Genomic DNA, 23554 nt, shown 5'->3' with positions numbered 1-23554 from the left:
ACTTTACTCCAGAACATGATGGTCATCGGCTATCAAGTTGTCTTCATTGCTTGTGCTGGCATAAATATCTGCATTGAATTTACTGAGCATTGCAGCTGTTGGAATATACTCATTGCGCCTTTGCGCCTCATGTAGCTGTGAAAACACAACAAGGTTTCCAGAGTATATTGTCGCATCCTGTTTCTCAGTTTTGTCTTGATAAGGTTCATCTTAGAAAAAGTTCATTGCACAGTTGCATTGCTGAAAGGGAAAGACAACATACATAGTGCAAAACACCCCAGCTGAAAGAAGTCATGATCTCCTGAACAGTGGTGTACCAAGGGCAGGGCAGAGGGGTAAGAGAGCAGCCGCTTGGCTGTCAGCTCCGCTGGTTCCCTGCTCCCTCTGCTGTTACTTCCTATTCCGAGGCAGAGGGAGCAGGGAACCATCGGAGCCGACAGCCGCATGGCTGCTCCCAGCACCCCAGCAGGTAAGAAGAATGCACCGGGGGGGGGGGGGGGGCGGAGCTTGGAGTTGATGCACCAGGGGGACGGTGATGCATCGGGAGGATGCTACACCCGGGGGGGAGGGGGGCATGCATGACACTGCACCCAGGGAAGGGAGGTGCGAAGTGGCGTTCCGCCCCGGGTGGCAGCCGACCAAGGAACACCACTAACTACTGCACACTGTCATCTGCCTCCTTCCAAGTCCTCTTCTCTCGTTGCTTACTGTGGCACTAGTGCAGCAGTCCCGAGGCCACCTGTCTGCTGCTGATCTTCTCTTTACTCTCCGTTGTCATCTCCTCTCTCTCTTGTCTCATCTCCACAGTCTCTCCCTCTCAGTCTCTCTCTTCAGCACAGACTGCAGTCCGCAGTGAGTGCTGCACAGCAGTGTAGACTCTCACTTTGGCAGCTCAGCTTAAGTCCGACTCCTCACACATCACAAGTCGTCGGGGGAGGGGGGTGCCAAGCATTTAAAGCAGGCTGGGTCCCGCCTCCCTTGCCAATAGGATGGCCAGGAGAAAAAGCCACCAACCCGCAGGTTCCAGCGGTGAAAACCACCCAAAAAGTCGCTACCTGCGACTTTTGAAATTTTCACATGGGGGCCAATTCCACGGTTATGGCAACTCTGTTCTAATTTATACAAGAAAACAATTCACAGGAATGCAGTTGTTGTTCCCACTGGAAAGGCTGGATCCAACTAATTAACCCAAAATAACAACCAGCCCTCCTGGTGCCAATCAGTGCTGCATCCAGCAAGACCTTGCCCTCCCGGTGCGAACGAGTGATGTATCTGGGTGGATCCAGCCATTCTGATGGAATTAGATGCTGGTTCAGGAAGATCCAGCCCTTCAGCTAAGAAGTAGTGCTAGATCCTGGTAGATCCAGCCCTTCTGATGAAAACTGGATCTGGATCTAGGTGGATCCAGCCCTCTTGCTGGCAATTAGTGCTGGATCCAGGTAAATCCAGCTGTTCTGCTGACATTTAGTGCTGGATCTGTGTGGATCCAACTATTTTGCTGTGAATCAGTGTTGTATCCAAGTAGATTCAGCCCTTCTGGTGAGAATTGGTTCTTAATCCAGATGGGTATTAGTGCTGGATTCAGGTAGATCCAGTGCTTTTTTTTTTGTAGGAAAAAAGGTACTGGTACTTATTATGAGCAGGGTCACATCTACAGCTCCACCCCTATGGTAACCACACCCACAGTAGCCACACCTCTTATACTAGCCATGGCGCATATAGGGTATCATTAAAAATACTATGCCACAGTATAGGAGAAAAAAATAACTTGTGATTTTTTTTCGTTATAAATAATGTCTGTAAGCTGTTACAGCTCCAGTATATCCACTGCAAAATAAAACAGTAGATGTAAATTCTTAAATTGGACATATTCCAAACACTAAAATGAAAATAAAATTATTTTTTCTACCTTTGTTGTCTGGTGACTTCGTTTTTCTGATCATGTTGACCAGTCTGCTGCCCTCTATCTACTAAAACTTGGTCTCATGTGGATCATTATCTGAAATCTTATAATTTTAGGTCACTTGTTTAAATTTTTTTTCTCTCTGTTGTTTGAATTCTGTGTTACAGTTCATGTTATTATTTGATGTTACTGATTGATAAATTGTTTGTCTTTTTCTAAAACCGATAAAATTCTTGGACTTAAAAAAAAAAAGATACTTCCTCTGTGTACATCCGTATGCTGCACAAACTGGCATGTTTGAAAATAAAAGTAAGATTAAATAAAAATGCTACTAACAATAAAGAATGAGAATGTGGATGCACCGGCTGACAGGTTTGGGACGGGTGCACAGGGATGACGACGACGGCTGCGAAGGGGAGCACCCGGAGCAGGGGCTGAGCCTGAGCCAGCTCCAACTTTTTAACATCATCAAGTCCTTGGTGGTGACTGCTCTGTCCTTCTTTGCTGGGTCCCCCGGCTCCCACACACCTCTGGTACAGCCTTCTCTTTCTGAGGGAGCGGAAGTCAGCAGCAGTCAAAACAAAACAGTGCTCCGATGATCCGGAAAGACCATCTTTTACCCGGACCTAACCCGCCTGTTCGTCCCGCACCGGAGTCCAGCACCCCTCTCGCCCCTTTCCATCCGCTTCTGGGTTTGGCTTCTCGCCCCCTCCACTGCCGCCGGCGGTCAACATCTCCTTCCTTTCTCCCCCTCCCCTCTCTCTCTTTGTATTTTAAAATCAATCTTTCAATCGCCGCGGTGGATACGTATCCTCGACTGACCTAGAACCTTTTTTCAGATGGCCCCACCCATGCGGAAACAAGAAGTTGGGATTACAGAAAAAGCTCCCCTGAGCAGCGACAGAGAAAGGACCATTGAAATAAACCAGGGAGGATGTCAGATCACGGATGGACAGTGGGAAGTGGAAGGGCAGATGCCTAGGCAGTGAGTGGAGGAGGGTACTCGCTGTGCGTCAAAGCAAAATATGCTCTCCCCAGTCCCCACTAGGAGGGCTGGGCCATGAGGTAGGCCTTTGGTGCTCCTGAGCCGGTCCTGCTTAACCTCTGGTGCCTTACATGCAAACAGATGGTGAGCCCACAAGAAGAGAAGAAAAATACCAACTTTGGGTGGTGGCTCCTGCTTCTCCATGTTCTCTGCCTTCTGTTCGTGCCCCCCCCCCCCCTCTAATTCGTTAATCGCCTCCTCTTCGTTGTCTGATTGCCTTTGCTTCCATTGGCTCCTGCTTCTGTACCTCCTCAAACTGCATAATTTCCTTCACTGTGTCTTCTAACTCTGTTGCTGCCTGCTGTTCCTCCTCTAATTCGATTTGTTACTTCTCTGTCTTGTTCTCCAATACACCCTTACACAGCTGGAGAGTGCAGCTGTCATTTATGTCCCACTCCTAGTCTTGCTCACAATACTGCCTGCATCACAATCCTTGCAGCAGACCTCCAGTGCCGCCCTTGTCCTTACCCTTTCCTTTTTAGCAGGGGTGGGCAGGGTTGCCAGGTGGAAAAATTTTTTCCCACCCAATCGAGCCCAAAACCCGCCCAAAGTCAAACCGCGCCCCTGACACCCCCACCCCCGCGTCATCAACCCCGCCCCTGCCGTCATCGGCCCCGCCCAAAACATCACTAACCCCACCCCCCGCGGCCGAAAAAAACGCTTTTAAAACCGCCCAAAAGAACCAAAAGGAGCCCAAAATACCGCAACCCGCCGCGGGCAAAAATTTCCCGCGGCGGGTCGCGGAAAACCGCCCAATTGGGCGGTAAAATCGCCCACCTGGCAACACTGGGGGTGGGCAACCCAGTTGGTTTTTCAGGATTTCCCCAATTAATATATATCAGTTCTATTTGCATACACCAGGGCCGAGTTTGCTCACCCCTGACCTATAAGGAAGCACTCCAGGTTGCCCAGATTAATCCCCTGCAATAATTCCTTGATTTCAGCTCTGGGTGAGCTATTTATTTATTAGGATTTATTTACAGCCTTTTTGAAGGAATTCACTCAAGGCGGTGTACAGTACTACTACTACTACTTATCACTTCTATAGCGCTACTAGACGTACGCAGCGCTGTACACTTGAACATGAAGAGACAGTCCCTGCTCGACAGAGCTTACAATCTAATTAGGACAAACAGGACAAACAAGAGATAAGGGAATATTAAAGTGAGGATGATAAAATAAGGGTTCTCAACAAGTGAACAAGAGTTAGGAGTTAAAAGCATCAAAAAGGTGAGCTTTTAGCTTAGATTTGAAGACGGCCAGAGATGGAGCTTGACGTACTGGCTCAGGAAGTCGATTCCAGGCATACAGTGCAGCAAGATAAAAGGAATGGAGTCTGGAGTTAGCGGTGGAGGAGAAGGGTGCAGATAAGAGAGATTTACCCAGTGAACGGAGTTCCTGGGGAGGAATGTAGGGAGCAGTGGCATTCCTGGGGGGGGGGGGGGCGGTGGGTGCAGTCCGCCCCGGGTGCACGACGTTGGGGGGGTGCCGCGCGCGCCTGTCCTCCGTTCGTTCCATGCTTCTTCTCTGCCCCGGGTGTCAGCCCCCCTAGGAATGCCACTGGTAGGGAGAGATGAGAGTGGAGAGGTACTTAGGAGCTGCAGAGTGAATGCACTTATAGGTCAATAAGAGGAGTTTGAACGGTATGCGGAAACGGATAGGAAGCCAGTGAAGTGACTTGAGGAGAGGGCTAATATGAGCATAACAACCCTGGCGGAATATAAGAAATAGATCAAGCAGCAATAGGCAATTACAGCAGTAAAGATATTTTTTTAAAAATACAAAGTATGGCATGGTATACTACTTACAATGTCAACACAATACGTAATAGAACATTATAATTGATAGTGAAGGGTAAAGCAAAGATGTAACATATATATGTAGCATATAGACTACTAAAACCTGTCGTTTCTTTCTCTATAATATCAGCAAAATTCGCCCTTTCCTTTAGGAGCACACTACCAGAACCCTCATTCACACTCTTATCACCGCTCGCTTAGACTATTGCTACTTGCTTCTCACAGGTCTCCCACTTAGCCATGTCTCTCCTCTTCAATCTGTTCAAAATTCTGCTACATGACTAATATTCCACCAGGGTCGTTATGCTCATATTAGCCCTCTCCTCAAGTCACTTCACTGGCTTCCTATCCATTTCCGCATACAGTTCAAACTCCTCTTATTGACCTGTAAGTGCATTCACTCTGCAGATCCTCAGTACCTCTCCACTCTAATCTCTCCCTACATTCCTCCCTGGGAACTCCGTTCACTGGGTAAATCTCTCTTATCTGCACCCTTCTCCTCCACTGCTAACTCCAGACTCCGTTCCTTTTATCTTGCTGCACCATATGCCTGGAATAGACTTCCTGAGCCAGTAGGTCAAGCTCCATCTCTGGCCATCTTCAAATGTAAGCTAAAAGCCCACCTTTTTGATGCTGCTTTTAACTCCTAACCCTTATTCACTTGTTCAGAACCCTTATTTTATCATCCTCACTTTAATATTCCCTTATCTCTTGTTTGTCCTGTTTGTATTTTTTTTACATATGTAAACCGTTCTGTTTTGCAGTTGCAATAAGATACGGTATATAAATTGAAATAAATAATAAATTAGATTGTAAGCTCTGTCGAGCAAGGACTGTCTCTTCATGTTCAAGTGTACAGCGCCACGTACGTCTAGTAGCGCTTTAGAAATGATAAGTAGTAGTAGGTAACAAAATAGGAAGAGTTGAAAGTAAGGCGATTGATTTAAAGAAAGTTGCACATGAGGTCAGAGAGATGGTTAAATATTAGCTAGGGTAGGGGTGGATAAACATGTCCTGCTACAGTATATGCAGCCCGAGTCACTCGTGTGTGTGAGTGAGACTAAGTTACTTCTTCCATTAAAGGCCTGGTTGAAGAGCCAAGATTTCACCTGCTTCCTGAAGTAGAGATAGTCTTATGTTAAGCACAACCTTTCAGGCAGTGCATTCCAGAGTGTGGAGGCTACTCCGGAGAAGGCTCGCTTGCGGGTATCACATTGTGTAATTGGAGAGAGTGTGGTTAGTGAAAGTCCTTGGGAGGACCTTTTAATGTCCTTGGCGGTGTGTGGAGGAGCATCCAATGTTTCAGGTACTCAGGGCCATTTCCATTCAGGGCCTTGAAGATCAGACAGCGAGTTTTAAATTTAGCCCTGTATTGTACTGGTAGCCAATGAAGTTTTTGCAAAAATGGTGTGAAGTGGTTGTGTTGCTCTGGTATTGCAGCCTGCTCACTTTAATCACCACAGACTACTTAGAAAATAAAATACTACAGATTCTTTTAGATTTGTATTAGGTAAATAAAACTCTTTATTTGCACTTTAATTGGAGAGTGTATAAGTCATTATTGTTCCAACTACACAATGATTAAGAAATACATACACTAATCGAGTACATTACTAAAGGAAGGCTATAGGAAAGTAAAATAAGAAAGATATATATATATATATATATATATACTCACAACATCACTGGTCAGGAATTATATAATTCAGGCCCTTATCTCATCAGCTGGGAGGCCCGTTGCAGCAAAAGCCCAAAGTCTCCACATGACCAGGAACAAGTATTTTCTGCACGATGCGTCCATCCACAGAGGAGCCTCAAAGGTCTGCTGCAACAAGCCCCCTTTTTATTAAGCTAAAACTTATCCAGGAATGTACATGAGGATTCAGTCACACGCTCTCAGTTCAGGTAAACAAACCACTGGCCAGTTGGCTTATCTCCCGAACCTCAAGCGTACCCCGCCTCCCTCCTGCACAAGCTGGCTTCAGAGACATTCCAACCTGTTCTTGAGATGCGCCTTATCTCATACATTGTTCTTGAGATGTGCTTTATCTTATACATTGTTCTTGAGATGTGCCTTATTTCATACATTGTTCTTGAGATGTGCTTTACATTCCAGCCTGTTCTTTGAGATATACAAGGAAAGTCACTTTTGATCAAAGACAAAAGATTTTAAAAATGTATTATCAGTCAAAGCAAGACTGAAAAGCAATCCTTAATATTTTCCATCACAGTGGTCACATCGCTTGCAATCTTCTACTGAGGCAGCACTAAGCCAAACGATTCAGGAGAGCATATGTTTGTTGCATGGGGGGGGGGGGGGGAACAGGAAGAAAGAGGGAGAGACGCTGGACCTACTGGAAGAGTGGAAAGGAGAAACACTGGACCCACAGTGGGAGGAGGGAATGGAATATATGCTGGACCACAAGGGGGTCAGGGGAGAGAGGGGGTGATGCCAGAACATGGGGGACAGCAAGAGAGAGAGAGAGAGCTATGTTATTCAGTTCTTAAATTCCGCTGCATTTCAATTAGATTCTGAGCAGATCACAGCAATGTTTAACCTACACTCTAGGAGAAATACAACACCCTTTCACGCTATACATACTTATACTGGACAGCAGGGGACAGAGGGTTGACGGGGAGAGACTGGACCCACATAGGGAAAGAAACTTGTAATATTATCTGTGTAAGATTACCATGATGTATGAGAAGAAGCCAGTGCTGGGTCAAACAAATAGCTGCTGTAAAATCATCAAGAATGTATGAAAGGAGTCCTGTTTTAGATGAACAGAGTGATTTGTGGATGTGAAAGAGGGATTTATGGAAATGATAGTTAAAACTGTATATTTTAAGTAGGAAAGAAATTACATATTTGCAAAAGTAACCTTGAGACAAACTGTAGAAGCCAAGTTAATTGTAGATAAGCAAAGCCTGTACCAAGGACAGAAGAATAAAATGTTCTCCAAGAAATAACTGAAGCATTCTGACCTGTTGTGATAGCTTGAAACAAGGACATCTGCATCCTGAAACTGTTAATGTGTGCATTTTTGTGCCTTGTAATGCTGATTACACATCCCTGAGTTCTGGAACAGTTCCCCATTTTAGGATATATAAGGAAGCTCTCAGTCCTTGTTTGAGGCTGTCTGTTTTTGACTCATACAGGAACAGACAGATTTTGGCCAAATAAATGTTTTCATTTCTTATGCTTTTGTTGGGTCTCTGAATTTTGTCACAGTTGGGAAAATCCCTAGTCTGGTATTAGGTTTTTACTCAGTGTGAAAACTGAAGAAATCCTTCTTTCCTTTTTGAAGGGTTCTCGGTTACTTTCATAGTTTTTTGACATTGAATAATATTTCCAGCCAGCCATCCATGAGTGGATCAAGCTAGGACAGCACCTGTACCCAACCCACCAGGACTAGTGGGGTGAGTATTGAGTGGCTTACTGTTGCCCTCAAAAGCTCCCTAGATTGCCCAACCAAAAGCATTTCCCTACCAGCATCTAATTGGGCAGGGGCTGGATCTAAAGAGGACCATAAAGAGAGAGAGGCTCAGGAGCTAGGAGTTCATAGAGCCTTGCAGATAGGGTTACCATATGGTTCCAGAAAAAGGAGGACGGATTGAGCCAGCCGGGTTTTACTTCCATTGCTTTCAATGGAAAGCAATTGCGCCAGCCGGGTTTTACTTCCATTGCTTTCCATGGAAAGCAATGGAAGTAAAACCCGGCTGGCTCAATCCGTCCTCCTTTTTCTGGAGCCATATGGTAACCCTACTTGCAGAGCCACCTAGTCCAGCTGATTTGTGAGTGTGCAGTTGGCCATTTTCTGTGAGAGCCCTTTGAGCTCCAGCCCTTGGGAGAGCCACAGTGCAGCAAGCATGCAAGGAAGACCTATAGAAGCGTGGCCTTTGTCACGTGCCAGCAGCCACTGCTCAACTCATGGCACTGGAGTGGGCATCTAAAGTCAATCTCTGGGAAGCCAGTAATGTCAACCACCAGAGAGATTTCCATTACCAGTTCTTGCTTGCGTTTCGTGAGAAAGAACATTGTCATTTGGCTCCCAGTGTTCGATTCTTAATTTGACTATGCAAATCCAGCAGGGGGACCTTTTGCTTGAGAGCTCCTTGTTGGGGGTAAGAACAGACTTGAGTCCTTCCAGTCTGAAGTTGGAGAGACTGACGTTGGAGTACTTCATACATTGCTGAAGAGAGGGAAGTATGACAATGGGGCCAAACCACGAAGCCCAGCTCAATTTAACCAAAATACCCATATCACCTGATCAACAAGGCCCCTGGGTAAGCAGGGGAGCAGCTCCTCAAGTGGAGTAGAGTGTAACATGGAAAAACCGGTGTGGGTGGCACTTGTGGAAGGTATGTTACCCCTAGCAGTAATGGTGTATGGTAGAACTATAAAAGAGATTCATGGGTGTAGGAGGAAATCTACACCTTGTGGACCTTGATCCCACTTACATGGCATTTAGAGAGGTAGGGTTACCAGATGGCTCTAGATCTTGGAGAACAGTTTTGCTTCCATTGGGTGTATTGGAAGCAAAACCAGGACTGGCTCAGCCTGTCCTACATGATTTGGAGCCATCTGGTAACCCTGTTTGGGGGATAGGGGGAGACCTAGAGAAATGCAAATAGAGGTAAAAAAAAAATGTCCAGACATATTACTCATCATCCTTCTACCTTCTAGACATGTAACATTTGTCTGTCTTCTGAAAAAAGCCAGACAGTTAGTAATCTTAACCTCCTGAGCACACATCACAGCCACCCCCCCCCCCCCCCAAACATGTGGACACAAACTATGTGCAAAGTTTGCCACTTGCTTAATCTGACGCTACCCAAAGCAACAGATGTTACTTAGCCACACAAAGAGCAACCAAGTAGAATTAATACAATGAAGTCATATTGAAATATTGGGAGGTAGCTGGGGTTGGGGAGGAACTTTTGAGGCAGGAGGGGGTAGTTTGTACCATGTAGAGGTGGTGACGGAGGACTAGTTTTGGGGGTGGTCGGGCATTTGCAGGGAGTAGTTTTTGGAGTTAGGATGGAAGATGAACTTATAAGTCCTTATTGTAGAGAACAGGTAAAAGGATGCCAGACATCGCCATGTTTTGCCCAGCAGGGCTGCTTCAAGGGCAGCATAATACTTTTAAAACATATAAAAACATGTTAAACCAAACTGCAAGCCAAATATATCAATAAATGTAAATAAATAAAACAAACCATATCAACTATAAAATACAAGTAAAATGAATACTTAAACTGGTCATTTAATACATAATAACATAAATATATTTAATATTATATATATATATATATATATATAATAATATATATATATATATATACATATATATATATTAATATATATTTTTGACAGTGCCAAACCACTACGAGAAAAACTGCACTGGCTTCAAATTAAGGAACGTATCACAATCAAAATCTGTACGATAGTTCACAAAATCATCTACGGCGAGGCATCGGGATACATGACAGACCTCATCGACCTACCACCCAGAAACACCATAAAATCATCAAGATCATACCTAAATCTCCATTACCCAAGCAGCAAAGGACTCAAATACAAATCCACCTATGCTTCCAGCTTTTCCTACCTGAGCGCACAATTGTGGAACGCACTACCAAAAGTAGTAAAAACCTCACTCGACCACATGAATTTCCTGAAAGCACTAAAAACAGAACTGTTCAGAAGGGCATACCCCACCAACCCAACATAAAAAACCTGGACATCTGCGACACAACTTAACTAAAGATCGTAACGGACATATCCTAACTCTTCCTTTCCCTCTCTAAGTTCTTCCCAATTGCCTTTACCATACATGTATCTCACTCTACCATAATATCACTTTGATATTAATCGCAACTTGTATTTGCTCATACCGAAATCAGTTAACGCCGATTACGGTACCATGTAAGCCACATTGAGCCTGCAAAAAGGTGGGAAAATGTGGGATACAAATGCAACAAATAAATAAAATAAAAAATAAATATAAATACATAAAGTGTCTAAATAGATAATTATACATACTTTATTTAATCTCATGGTGATCTCATAACTTGTTTATACTTAGCAAAATACATATAAAAATATAATCTCTCTATATAAAAGGCAACCCCAACGTTCTGAAGCCTCCACGGAAGTTGAGGCGCCTGAGATATCCGGTGTGCCCTGGAGTGTCTGCACCGCCCTCGCGTCAAAACGTCATGACATCGAGGGCGGAGCTATGACATTCGAGGGCCGAAACGGAAACGCCACAGGCACGGCCACGGAGGCGCAGCAAAAAAAAAAACCAAAACCCTCCCCATACACAGCGACGCGAACCCCGAACAAGGCAAGTAGCACGGAGGGAGGGGGCCCCTTGCTAGCGCCCGTTTCATTGTGCTCAGAAACGGGCATCTTCCAATCCTCGCCCTCTCCCACTCCGCCACAGCGCTTGCATTTAATGCTGTCGGCGCTGCTGTTGCACCTCACAGTCTCCCACCCCCGCAGCAGCACTTACACTTTGCTATGGCACTGACTGACAGCAACTCTACAGATGCGGCGCCAACGTCCTGCTCCGGGGCCTTCCGCGTCCCGCCTCCGTAAACAGGAAGTTACATCAGCACGGCAGAGGGAAGGCCCCAGTGCAGGACGTCGGTGCCGCATCTGTAGAGTTGCTGTCAGGCAGCGCCATAGCAAAGTGTAAGCGCTGCTGCGGGGGTGGGAGACTGTGAGGTGCAACAGCAGCGCCGACAGCATTAAATGCAAGTGCTGTGGCGAAGTGGGAGAGGGCGAGGATTGGAAGACACGGACTCTGCTTCTGGGTGGGCCTGAAACTAAACTGAGTGGGCCTGGGCCCATCCAGGCCCACCCGTAACTACGCCCCTGGGGTAGGGACAGAGCATGGGTGCATCAGGTTGCTGTTTTTTCTCTTTCAAAAAAGTTGGCAACTCTAGTGCCCACCCATCCAACCTGTTGACCCACCCAAAAATTGCCTTCTGGCTACGCCACTGGTTCGTTGTGAGAAATTTGTCTATTTTACCCCTAATTTTTGTTGATTTTCTTTATCTCATTTCACGCTAATAGTAACATAGTAACATAGTAGATGACGGCAGGAAAAGACCTGCACGGTCCATCCAGTCTGCCCAACAAGATAACTCATATGTGCTAATTTTTGTGTATACCCTACTTTGATTTGTACCTGTGTTCTTCAGGGCACAGACCGTATAAGTCTGCCCAGCACTATCCCCGCCTCCCAACCACCAGCCCTGCCTCCCACCACCGGCTCTGGTCTGCTTGTAATTTTTCACAATCCTCCCGCAATTTAACGACTTTGAATAACTTTGTGTCATCAGCAAATTTAATTACCTCGCTAGTTACTCCTATCTCTAGCTCATTTATAAATAGGTTAAAAAGCAGCGGTCCCAGCACAGAGCCCTGGGGAACCCCACTAACTACCCTTCTCCATTGAGAATGCTGACCATTTAACCCTACTCTCTGTTTTTTGTCTTTTAACCAGTTTTTAATCCACAATAGAACACTACCTCCTATCCCATGACTCTCCAATTTCCTCTGGAGTATTTCATGAGGTGCTTTGTCAAACACCTTCTGAAAATCCAGATACACAATATCAACTGGCTCCCCTTTATCCACATGTTTGTTCACCCCTTCAATGAAATGTAGTAATTGGTGAGGCAATACAGAATGTTTAATGAGTGTTAGAAATTTTTGACAGTTACAGATTGCATGTGTGTTTAATTTGTAGGTTAATACGTGTAAAATCAATTTTGCATGGACTAAATGTTTTTTTTTTAAGGCAACCTATTAATCGCTTTTCCTTTCTACTGTAGTTGAAAATAGGCATACAAACAACCTTTCTCTGAGAAGACGACCACTTGGCATCTTTTCCTTTTTACCTTGAAAGTTCCCTTCTTGACTGCATTGTAGCTGGGGGTTGAGACACAGCCCTCTCCCACTGTCCTTTTTCTGAGCTCTCACTGGTCAGTATGGCATTACTTGCTATGCTAGGCGAATATTTTTCACTTGTTTACATGGCTCAGAGATTTATTTTCCACTGAAAAGTTATTTATTTTTAACATTTTCCTAGAACAATAGCTGTACAAGTTCAAAATCTGGCTGGAAAGGCCAGTTTCTGCTTCATGCTTTGCTGGTTGGGGGTGGAGGTGGGGGTGTGGCCACTGAGTTGCAGCTGCTTCTGTCTGCTTTCTCTGCTGTCAAAGCCATTTAATCCTTAAATTCATGAGGAGGCAGCCTCTAGGAGTGGGAACTCTCAGTTACAAGACAGAGCAAAAGCCTGAAATGTATTTCTCTGTGTGCCTCTTTCCCCTCCTCCTTGCTCTAGAGCAGAGCTCAGTGGTCATCGCTGATTGTGGTCCTTGCAGTTTGCAAGGCTGTGAACCAGTGGTCTGTAAAGCTCCTGAGCTCCTAGTCAGGGATGACTGTGGTTGCTGTGAACAGTGCCTCAGCATAGAGGGTGAGCTGTGTGGCGGGAAGGCAGAATGGAAGGCTCGCTGTGGCCCAGGACTAGTTTGCATGAGCCAATCCCAAGGGCAAGGTGAGGAGACCCAGCTAGCGGGCTCAGGGGTCTGCGTCTGTAAGGAGGATGGGGTGGTGTGCGGCTCCAATGGGAGATCTTATCACAGCATCTGTGCCCTACACCTGCAAAGCTGGATTGCCTTGCACTCAGGCAAGGACAGGATTCACAAACTGCATGATGGAGAATGCACATTTGGTGAGTGTCTTTGCAATAGTTTCTTATATTAAAAATGTGTAAAATGTCAGTTTATAGGAAAACAAAACCATTGATATATATCTTTCCAGCAACATGTATGGATATGTTTACCCAGTGCTGGATTTAGACTTGGTGAGGTCCTATACTAAATATATAAAGCTTGGAGGCCTCTTGTTAAAAAGTTACACCAGAAGGTCTTACAAAGGTGCGTACCAAAACAGGAGCTTGGGTCGCCACAGAAAAATTGAAAACATATATATATATATATAGCAAGGTATTTAAAGCCATTTTAAAACTACACGTAAAAATGTGCAACACAAGATTTAAAAAATTACAGTACACATAAAAAGCTACATAAAATTCTAAAAGCCAAAAATAAAATTCTGAAATTTAGTGAGGCCCTAAGATGTAGCTTGTTTAGCATATGCCTAAATCCAGCATGGCATTTACCAACATTTAAAATAAAGAAATTCAGCTTTTTATACCTATACAAAGTTTTATTTAAACTCCTGTATCTAGTGGTTAGAGCAGTGGGCTGACAATCAACCAAGCCCTGTTCAAATTCCACTGCTGCACCTTGTAATCTTGAACAAGTCACTTAGGGCTCCTTTTACCAAGCTGCGGAAAATGGGGGCTGGTTCTGGCATCAGCGCATGTTTTACATGCACACCGAGGCCCCATTTTACCGCAGCTGGTAAAAGGGAAGTCTCACTTTCCTACAGGAAATGGCCAGGCAGCAAGTAAAGCACTTGCCACGTGGCCATTTTGGGGGGAGCCATACTGCCACCCATTGAGGTGTTTGTTGGTAAGGGCTCCTGCATTAACCTGGTGGTAACTGGGCAGCACCGATTCCCACCGGGTACACTCCGGCACTACAAAAATAAATACATTTTTGTAGTGCCAGAAATGATGGGGCATTAGGGGTGGGAAGTAATGCCAGGCGGCTGCAGTAGCCCGGCGGTACTTCCTGTTTAGCGAGCGTTAAGCCCACGTTGGGCTTACCGACACTTAGTAAAAGGAGCCCTTAACCCTCCATTGCTTCAGGTACAAACTGAGGGGCTCTTTTACTAAATGGGCATCTCTAGCATTTATTGCACACTTATTTTTAGTGCGCACAAAAAATGCTAGCGTGCCTTTCTAAAAGGACCCCTTGATTTGATAGTGCATCTTAAAATTCAGAGGCTGGGCATAGAGAATGACACGGGGACCTGCAGTAACCGCAGGGACGGAGACAGAGACCACGGGGATGGGGCGGGGACAGAGCCTGAGGGAATGGGATGGGGACGGAGATAGATCCTGTGGGGACAGGGTGGGGATGGGGACAGAGCCTGTGTTTGTCCCGGTGTCATTTTCTACTTTGAAGCCTGTTAATGAACCGGATTGTTATTTATGTTTGACTGATGCAGACGACGATATTTTGATTTTTTGGAAAAACAAGCAAACTTGCTGGCTACAAAAATAGCAAAATTTACATGGGGGATCCTCATACATTCCTGCTACCATCACATCTTCTGAGAAGACATCTTCTATTGCAGGAAGGACTGTGGAAGACAGGAGAGCTAGTCTGAATCCTGAGATTGCTGATGACTTATTATTCATCCATAGATTAAAAAATCATAACAGTGCTTCATAGGGCAAATTTCTCCCCCGCTAGGGCATACAGAAAGGTTTGTATTTTGTATTTTAACAGGGTGGATTAGGATTCCTTAGGGTAGTAGAAGTCAGCTTTTGGGGTTGGAAGGGTAGAGGGTGGGGGGGGGGGGGGATTATTATAGTTGCTCATTGTTATTATTGTTTTTTTGTTTGTGATTTATAAACAACAGTTGCAAAGCATATTCCTTTTTATACGTTAATAAAATGATTTAAATATAAAATCATAAGTGTTCAAGGTTTCTGCAGATGAGGACAGAGCCTAAAGGGATGGGGTGGGGATGGAGACAGAACCCACAGGGAAGGGACAGGGACAGACTTTGTCCCCATGTCATTCTCTAGCTGGGCGCAAAAGCCCATATCGTAACAATAGCACAAAAAAATGGCAAAAGCAATGCTCAAAAGAAATAATATGCAAATGATGTACACAGTTAATTTGCACCAACAAACCGAAAGTAAGGATTAGTTCTGTTGCTCTGTTATAATAATTCTTCTGGTTTTACTATCCTATTAGCCGATGTATTTTGCTGTTTTTCTTTTATTGTATTTTTCATGTATTGTAAACCACTCAGAAGGTCTATTCATTGGGCGATATAGCAAGTGATGAATAAACATAAACGTGCCTGGCACATGCGCATGAAGATATAGTGGAATTAGAAAAGGTTCAAAGAAGAGTGACCAAAATGATAAAGGGAATCGAGCTCCTCTAATCAGTGGCGTACCAAGGGCGAGGCGGTGGGGGCAGTCCGCCCTGGGTGTCAGCAGGTGGGGGGGGGGGGGGGTGCTCCGCTCCGGCTTCTCCCACCCTTTAAAAAAATCTGTGAAGCGGCGTAGCAGGCAGCACCTCGCGTCTGCCCTGCTTGTAAAAGAAGCAAATCTCCTCCTCCTCGTTGGGCCTTCCCTCACTGTGTCCCGCCCTCCTCTGAGGGAAGGCCCGACGATGAGGAGGAGATCTGCTTCTTTTACAAGCAGGGCAGACGCAAGGCGCTGCCTGCACACCACTTCACAGATTTCTTTTTAAAGGCAGGGTGGTGGCAGGAGAAGAGGGCTGTCGTCTGTCAACGGAGCTAGTAGTCAGGTCGGGTCGGGGGTTCTCAGATGGGAGAAGGGGACTGGGGGGGTTCTCAGGTGGGGAGGGGGTTCTCAAGATGGGAGAAGGGGAGGGGGCTCTCCCAGATGGGAGAAGGGGGGCTGGGGAGGGGGTTCTCAGATGGGAGAAGGGGACTGGAGTGGGGTGGGGTGGGAGGGGTTCTCAGATGGGAGAAGGGGGCTGGAACTGGGGTCTGAGAAGGGGCCATGAGTGAAAATGGGGGCCATGCCTGGGGCTGGTGGGAAAATGGGGCATGCCTGGTCAGGTGGGAGAATGGGTCTGGGGCTGAAAAGGGGGCCCTAATGCAAGGCATGTGGATGAAGGGGGCTGGAACTGGGGGCTGAAAAGGAGGGTAGGTGGGATAAGGGGGCTAGTACTGGGACTGGGGCTGAAAAGGGGCAGGGGCTAAACTTTGGGGACTGGGGGCTGAAAAGGAGACAGGGAGAAGTGGCTGGGGCTGAAGCTCAGGACTGGTGAGAGAAAAGGGCTGGGGTTGAAACTGGGGGCTGAAGCTCGGGTGGGAGAAAAGGGCTGGGGCTGAAACTGGGGGCTGAAAAGGGGGGGCAGGTGGGAGATGTGGGCTGGGGCTAGAACTAGGGGCAGGTGGGATAAGGGGGCTGGAACTGGGGGCTGAAAAAGGGGCAGAGAGAGGGGACAGATCCTGGATGGAAGGGGGAGTGAGAGAGAGGGCAGACCCTGGATGGATGGGAGAGGTAGGGCAAATGGTGGCTTGAAGGGGCAGAGAGAAAGGGCAGACAGTGGATGGAAGGGGGAGAGAGAGAGGGCAGACGGGCAGATGGTGGATGGAAGAGGCAGGGAGAGAGGGCAGACACTGGATGGCAGAGAGACAACAAAGACAGATGCTGGATGGAAGGAAGACAGTGAAAAGAAGATGAGGAAAGCAGAAACCAGAGACAACAAACTGTAAATAAAATATATATTTTAATTTTTTTGCTTTAGAATAAAGTAGTATTGTAGCTGTGTTAATAAATGTGTTAATAAATGTTTATAATAGAACATATAAACAAGGTAATCTTTTTATTGGACTAATTTTAATACATTTTGACTAACTTTCGGAGAACAAAACCCCCTTCCTCAGGTCAGGATAGGATACTGTAACAGCACTATACTGTATTGACCTGAGGATGGAAGTTTTGGCCTCTGAAAGCTAAATGTATTAGTCCAATAAAATGGTATTATTTTATTTTCTATATTTGTTGTATTTCTATTTGTTAATTTGTAAAGTGGTGATTGGTACTTGTTAGTTTTTTCAAATTTACATCTGCTGTCTTTATATTTTGCAGAGTACTAGGGGACATTTTCTGTTTCTGTGGTGTTGCATTGTATGCAGAGTCTGGCATCTTGGGGGTTCAGTTTAATTTTTGTCTAAATAGAAAGTTTATTATTACTTATTCTATAGTGGATTAGGGTGTGTCTGTGTTTGTGAAAAAGACATGGCTTTCAGTTGGCATTGACTGTGCAGGATCAACGATCTGTACTATTCTGTCTGGTTTCGTTTTACAATAGGTGAATTGATGTTCTAGTGCTCACTGTAGTGTTTAAGATGCTTTCCTTTTCCTTGTGTGACTTGTAGAAATGACTGCTTATGGTATGCTAGAATTGCTCTATAGGTCCTGAGTGTTTTGTATTCTCGGCATGCCTAGTACTGGATTTTGGAGGGGGGTGTTAAAAAATGACCAGCCCCGGGTGTCAACTACCCTAGGTACGCCACTGCCTCTAATATGAGAAATGGCTAAAGAGGTTAGGGCTCTTCAGCTTGGAAAAGAGACGGATGAGGGGAGATAAGATTGAGGTATACAAAATCGTGAGTGGTTTAGAACGAGTAGAAGTAAATTGATTTTTACTCACTTCAAAAGTACAAAGACTAGGGGATACTCGAGGAAGTTACATGGAGATACTTTTAAAACAAATAGGAGGAAATATTTTTTCACTGAACAAATAGTTAAGCTCTGGAACTCTTTGCTGGAGGATGTGGTAACAGCGGTTAGTGTATCTGGGTTTAAAAAAGGTTTGGACAAATTCCTGGAGGAAAAGTCCATAGTCTGCTATTGAGACAGACTTGAGAAGCAGTTGCTTGCCCTGGGATTTGTAGTATGGAGTGTTGCCATGATTTGGGTTTCTGCCAGGTACTTGTGACCTGGCTTGGCCACTGTTTGGAGATGGACCATTGGTCTGACCCAGTATGGCTACTCTTATGTTCTTATGTTTTGAGGTAAGCATGGCTCTTGTTCACATGCCCAGACACAACCGATAATGCAAGCACACATTGGTGTTGTCCTGCTGTGCTTTTAAATATGAGCCTTCCAAAAATTCTTTCCACTTTAAGGGGTCCTTAATGTGTGTTTACCACAGGTTAAAACGCACTACAGCGGGGCGTTCTCAGGCATCCCACGGTAGTTTTTCTATGTGTGCATGTTATCCACACGCTAGAAAATAGTTTTTATATTTTTAAGTGCTGGGGGTGGAGAGTAGGCATGGTATGTGCTAATTGGTTAGCGCAGTTACATGGCCATGCGCTAACCAATTAGCATGTGGTTAGCATGTGAGTCCTTACCACCTACAGAATAGGTGTCGGTAAATGCTCATATGCTAATGGGAAAATTAGCGCATGGCCATTATAGCTGAAATGGAAAAATCGGCCATTTCCCGGCAGCGTTAAAAGTGGCCTTAGCCAGCGGGAGAAACCCATGCTGGGGATAGTGCAGAACATTTTTTAGTACTGCTTCATAAAAGGGCTCCTCGGTGTATACAAAATAGGCTTAATATGTGTTCCCCTATGAATTAACGTGTTAAGTCAATTTGCATTTGGGAAAAAAATCTTAAAGTGTTAAAAATGTCTTTATTGAAAGAAATGTGTGAAATGCAACTTAAAAGGTCCAAAAATCAGAAAAATCAAACACAAAACTGTAAACAAACCAAAAGGTTTTGCCCTATGCACTTCCCTGACAAGGGTATTACAAGAGAAAGATGAAAGTCAACTGGAAGACTCCAGAACAACATTTTTCAACCGTGGCAAGTGCGGCCTCAAAAAATTGCTTTGCCACCCTAAAATCCCCCAGGCAGTCCAGCATTATCTCCTTACCTTCCTTTCTCCTGTTCTCTCCTGTGGGTCTGGCATTGTTTTTCTACCTTCCTTTGCCCCTGCTAGCCTCCATATTTGCAGCACTAGCCTTCATTGCCAGTAGTGATTACTGTAGGCTGTCTGTCTGGCCCAAGGAGGTTGAATCTCAACCTCCTTGGTCTGGCCAACCCCAGGGTCCTTCCCTGTGTCGCAGAGGGTTTCAGACCAGCTGGAGGGAGCTAGATGTAATCGTTGCTGGCACTGCCGGCCAACACTGCAAATCTGTAGGCCCATGGAGAGGGGCAGTTGGAGGTAGGAAGGCATGCCGGACCCGCAGGGGGGAAATGGGGGGGGGGGGGGGGGGAGGTGGGGAAGCTGCACATGGGATGGAAGGGAAAGGGGAAATTATACATGTGGAAGGGAAGTGGGGGATTCACATGAAAGAGAAGGGGAGAGGGAAATTCTGCACATGGATAGAACAGAAATGTGTAGGGGGAGAGATTTATTTATTTTATTACATTTGTATCCCACATTATCCCACCTCTTTGCAGGCTCAATGTGGCTTACAATTCATCGTGGATACTGGAAATAGTGAAGAATATACAATTGGTTTACAGACAGTTTTGGGTACATGATGGTGAAATACATGAAATTGTCGAGCAAAAGACATTAAAGAACATAAAGAGCATTTCTGGATATTTTGAAGAATGTACAGTTACATGTGTTGATCTTTGTGATATATTTTGTCGAAGAGATAAGTTTTCAGTAGTTTGCCGAAATTGGTCATTTCATAGACCGTTTTCAGGTTGCGTGGCAGCGCGTTCCAGAGCTGTGTGCTTGTATAGGAAAAGGTTGATGCATGCATTAATTTGTATTTCAAGTCTTTACACTTGGGAGGATGAAGATTGAGGAATGTGCGAGAGGATTTTTTTGCGTTTCTGGGTGGTAGTTCTATTAGGTCTGACATGTAAGCTGGGGCTTAAGATGAAATGCACATGAACAGAAAGGAAGGGAGAGGGGAAAATGCTGCAAATGGATAGCAGGGAAGAGAAGTGGGGGATACACATGAATGGAAGGGAAGAGAGAGGAGAAAATGCACATGGATACAAGGGAAGTGGGGGGGAATACACGTGCAGAAGGGAAGGCAATATGGAATATGAATATGGATAGAAGGGGAGAGAAGAGATGGAAAACTAGATTTGAGAAGGAGGCAGAAAATGGAAGAACGCTAAATATGAAAGATCAGTGCTAAAGATGGATGTAGGGCAAGAAATGAAGAAAGGAGGAAAGAAAAAATAGCAAATGGGCTGGAGGTCCTGAAAACAGAATTAAGCTCACAAAGGGATGCAGAACCGGAGACTGGGAACAAGATGATTAGAAAAATAAAATCTCCAGACAACAAATGTATAAAAAATGATTTTATTTTGTTTAGTGATTGAATTATGTCAATTTTGAGAAATTGCATCTGCCAATGTTATTTTGCACTGTCCAGGAGGACAAGCATTTCTTTCTGTTTCTCTGGTGTTGCACAACATGCAGAGTCTGGTATCTCTGCTCTCAGTTTTTATCTGCATGTATTTTGTGGTTCCAGATTTCAGGTGACAGCTATGTTCTGCATCTGCAACTGAGGTGAAGGATTCTGCTGGCATGTGGTGTCTGCGTAGGAATCTGTAACAGTCCATCTTGTTCCAGTTTCCCAGAAGCAGTTATATTGGTGCTCTCATGTATTTCAGTAGTGTAATTAAATGAAATAACTACTTCTGAAGATTACAGGTACGGGTGGGGATGGAGGAGATTACTTGTGGGAATGGGTGGAGATGGAATGGATCTTAGCAGGGATGGGTGGGAATGAGTTAGATTCCAGTGGTATGTCTTTATAATTTTTGCTAGGAGGTTGAAAGTCACTGTAGAACATGTATAGTACCTAAACTAATTCACAAGTTATAACATAGTAGCATAGTAAGTGATGGCAGATAAAGACCTGAATGGTCCATCCAGTCTGCCCAACAGTCACACTCATGATCAATTTAAGATTTAAATCAACAATGAAGTTGACTTTATATACTTGATCATGGTCTTTCTTTGGTGTTTCTGAGACATAGACCATAGAAGTTTGCCCAGCTCTGTCCTTATGTTCCAACTACTGGAGTTGCTGTCAAAGCCCACTCCAGCCTATCCAAATCTGTCTTGTCATTTGTGGGACAAACACTGTAAAAGTCTTCCCAACACTGTCCTCACGTTCCAAATTACTGAAGTTTCCATCAAAGCTCTCTCCAGCCCATCCTAAACTGCATTGCTATATGTGGGACTCAGACCGTACAAGCCAGCCTTAGTTGATGCAGCCAGAGTTGCCATCTAATATCACCTTATATTTTTATCGTTTTTACTTTTTAATGTATATTTCTTTTCTTTTAGTCTGAAAACTTTACCCCACAATATTCAGTCAGTGATAGTCAGCATTTTTTAGGCGCTGACTCTCGCTGGCAAAATTAGACCTGGATGTCAAAGCCAGGCCATGTCTGGGCACTGACACTGAATATCGACCAGGACCTGTGTAAGGGGATGTGTTGGGTCTCTATGCATCAGGCTGCCCTTTCTGGTCCCAACCTGCTTGCAAGATCAGCAACCCCTTACCCCGATAGCCAATGTTCCTCCCAGACCCCTCCCCCTCAAACAGAGTAGCACCTTTCCCGGTCCCCCACCCCAAACATGAGTACCTCTCTCCCTCTCCTAAAAATTAGTAGCTGCCCTCCTAGAATGCCCCCACCCATCCTACCCACCTAAGACCCCCTGGTCCTACCTTTCTATCTCTGATGGTCTTGTCATTCCTGCCCATATCTGCTCCACTCTCAATATGGCTGCCACGATGTCTAGCAGCAGTCTCATAGTACTATGTACTACATTGTACCTCAAGTCTACCTCTAGAGCTCCTAGCCTTTCTGGAAGTAAATTTCAGAGCATGGGAGCTACTCCTGAGAAGGCTCACTATCACATTGTGCAATTTATTTTGATGAGGGTACAGATAGTGATGATCCTTGAGAGGTCCTTAGAGGTCTTAAAGGTGTGTAAAGGGCTAACTTATTCTTTAAGTATTCCAGCACGTTTTGTCTGAGGACCTTGAAAATCAAACATAGAGTTTTAAATTTAGCCCTGTAAGGTACTGGCTTCCTATCCGTTTCCACATACAGTCAAACTCCTCTTATTGACTTATAAGTGCATTCACTCTGCAGCTCCTCAGTACTTCTCCACTCTCATCTCTCCCTACATTCCTCCCCGGGAACTCCGTTCACTCGGTAAATCTCTCTTCTCCTCCACCGCTAACTCCAGACTCCGTTCCTTTTATCTTGCTGCACCATATGCCTTGAATAGACTTCCTGAGCCGGTAAGTCAAGCTCCATCTCTGGCCGTCTTCAAATCTAAGCTAAAAGCCCACCTTTTTGATGCTGCTTTTAACTCCTAACCCTTATTCACTTGTTCAGAACCCTTATTTTATCATCCTCACTTTAATATTCCCTTATCTCTTGTTTGTCCTGTTTGTCTGTCCTAATTAGATTGTAAGCTCTGTCGAGCAGGGACTGTCTCTTCATGTTCAGGTGTACAGCCCTGCGTATGTCTAGTAGCGCTATAGAAATTATGAGTAGTGGTCACACCGGTTGCAGCCTTCTATCAGTCATGCTACAGCATTCTGATTTAGTTGGAGCTGATACTGTTTTTGGTTTGTCTATTGCAGTGCCGTAGGAAGGGGGGGGCAGGGGTGGCGGTCCGCCCCGGGTGCACGCCGCTGGGGGGTGTTGGCTCCGCGCTGGTGCACTGCCCTCTCTGCCCCGGAACAGGTTACTTCCTGTTCCGGGACCGAGAGAGCAGTGAACCAGCTCGGAGCCGACACACCCCAGCAATGTGCAGTCGGGGTGGATCGGCCCTCCCGCCTGTCCCTCGCCGCAGGTATGCGCTCCGGGGGGGGGGGAGGTGTGCGCTTCGGGGGGGGGGGGTGCGCTCCAGCGGGAGGAGGGTGCACCGTGCTGCACCCGGGGGGGTGCGCAGCGGCGACCCGCCCCGGGTGTCAGCTCCCCTCGCTATGGCTCTGGTCTATTGTACAGGGCATTACAGGAGTCTAGTCATGATGTTATCATGGTATGGACCACTGTGGTCAGCCTCATCTTTTCAATATATGGAGAGAGATTTTGTAGCTGCTGTAAGTGATAGAGACTGTTTCTGAAGATTGTTTGAATTTGTGG

General features: G+C 45.4%; 2 protein-coding genes and 1 pseudogene across 2 annotated transcripts in view; all 3 read left to right on the top strand.

Annotated features, from left to right (window-relative positions):
• LOC115463701 overlaps positions 1-23554 on the top strand; it is a 750344-nt pseudogene that overhangs the window by 545819 nt on the left and 180971 nt on the right.
• The window catches only part of LOC115463714 (zinc finger protein 398-like), a 338371-nt gene that overhangs the window by 155480 nt on the left and 159337 nt on the right, over positions 1-23554 (top strand). The window lies entirely within an intron of this gene.
• Positions 13026-23554, top strand: part of IGFBPL1 (insulin like growth factor binding protein like 1) — an 84733-nt gene continuing 74204 nt past the window's right edge. Inside the window, exon 1 of the mRNA XM_030194432.1 lies at positions 13026-13497. Coding sequence (XP_030050292.1) covers positions 13065-13497 — 433 coding nt within the window. The 5' untranslated portion in view covers positions 13026-13064. The remainder of the gene's footprint in view (positions 13498-23554) is intronic.

The sequence above is a fragment of the Microcaecilia unicolor genome, chromosome 2 (assembly GCF_901765095.1).
Source record: "Microcaecilia unicolor chromosome 2, aMicUni1.1, whole genome shotgun sequence".
NCBI lineage: Eukaryota > Metazoa > Chordata > Amphibia > Gymnophiona > Siphonopidae > Microcaecilia > Microcaecilia unicolor.
This window is presented reverse-complemented; position numbering and strand designations above follow the sequence as displayed.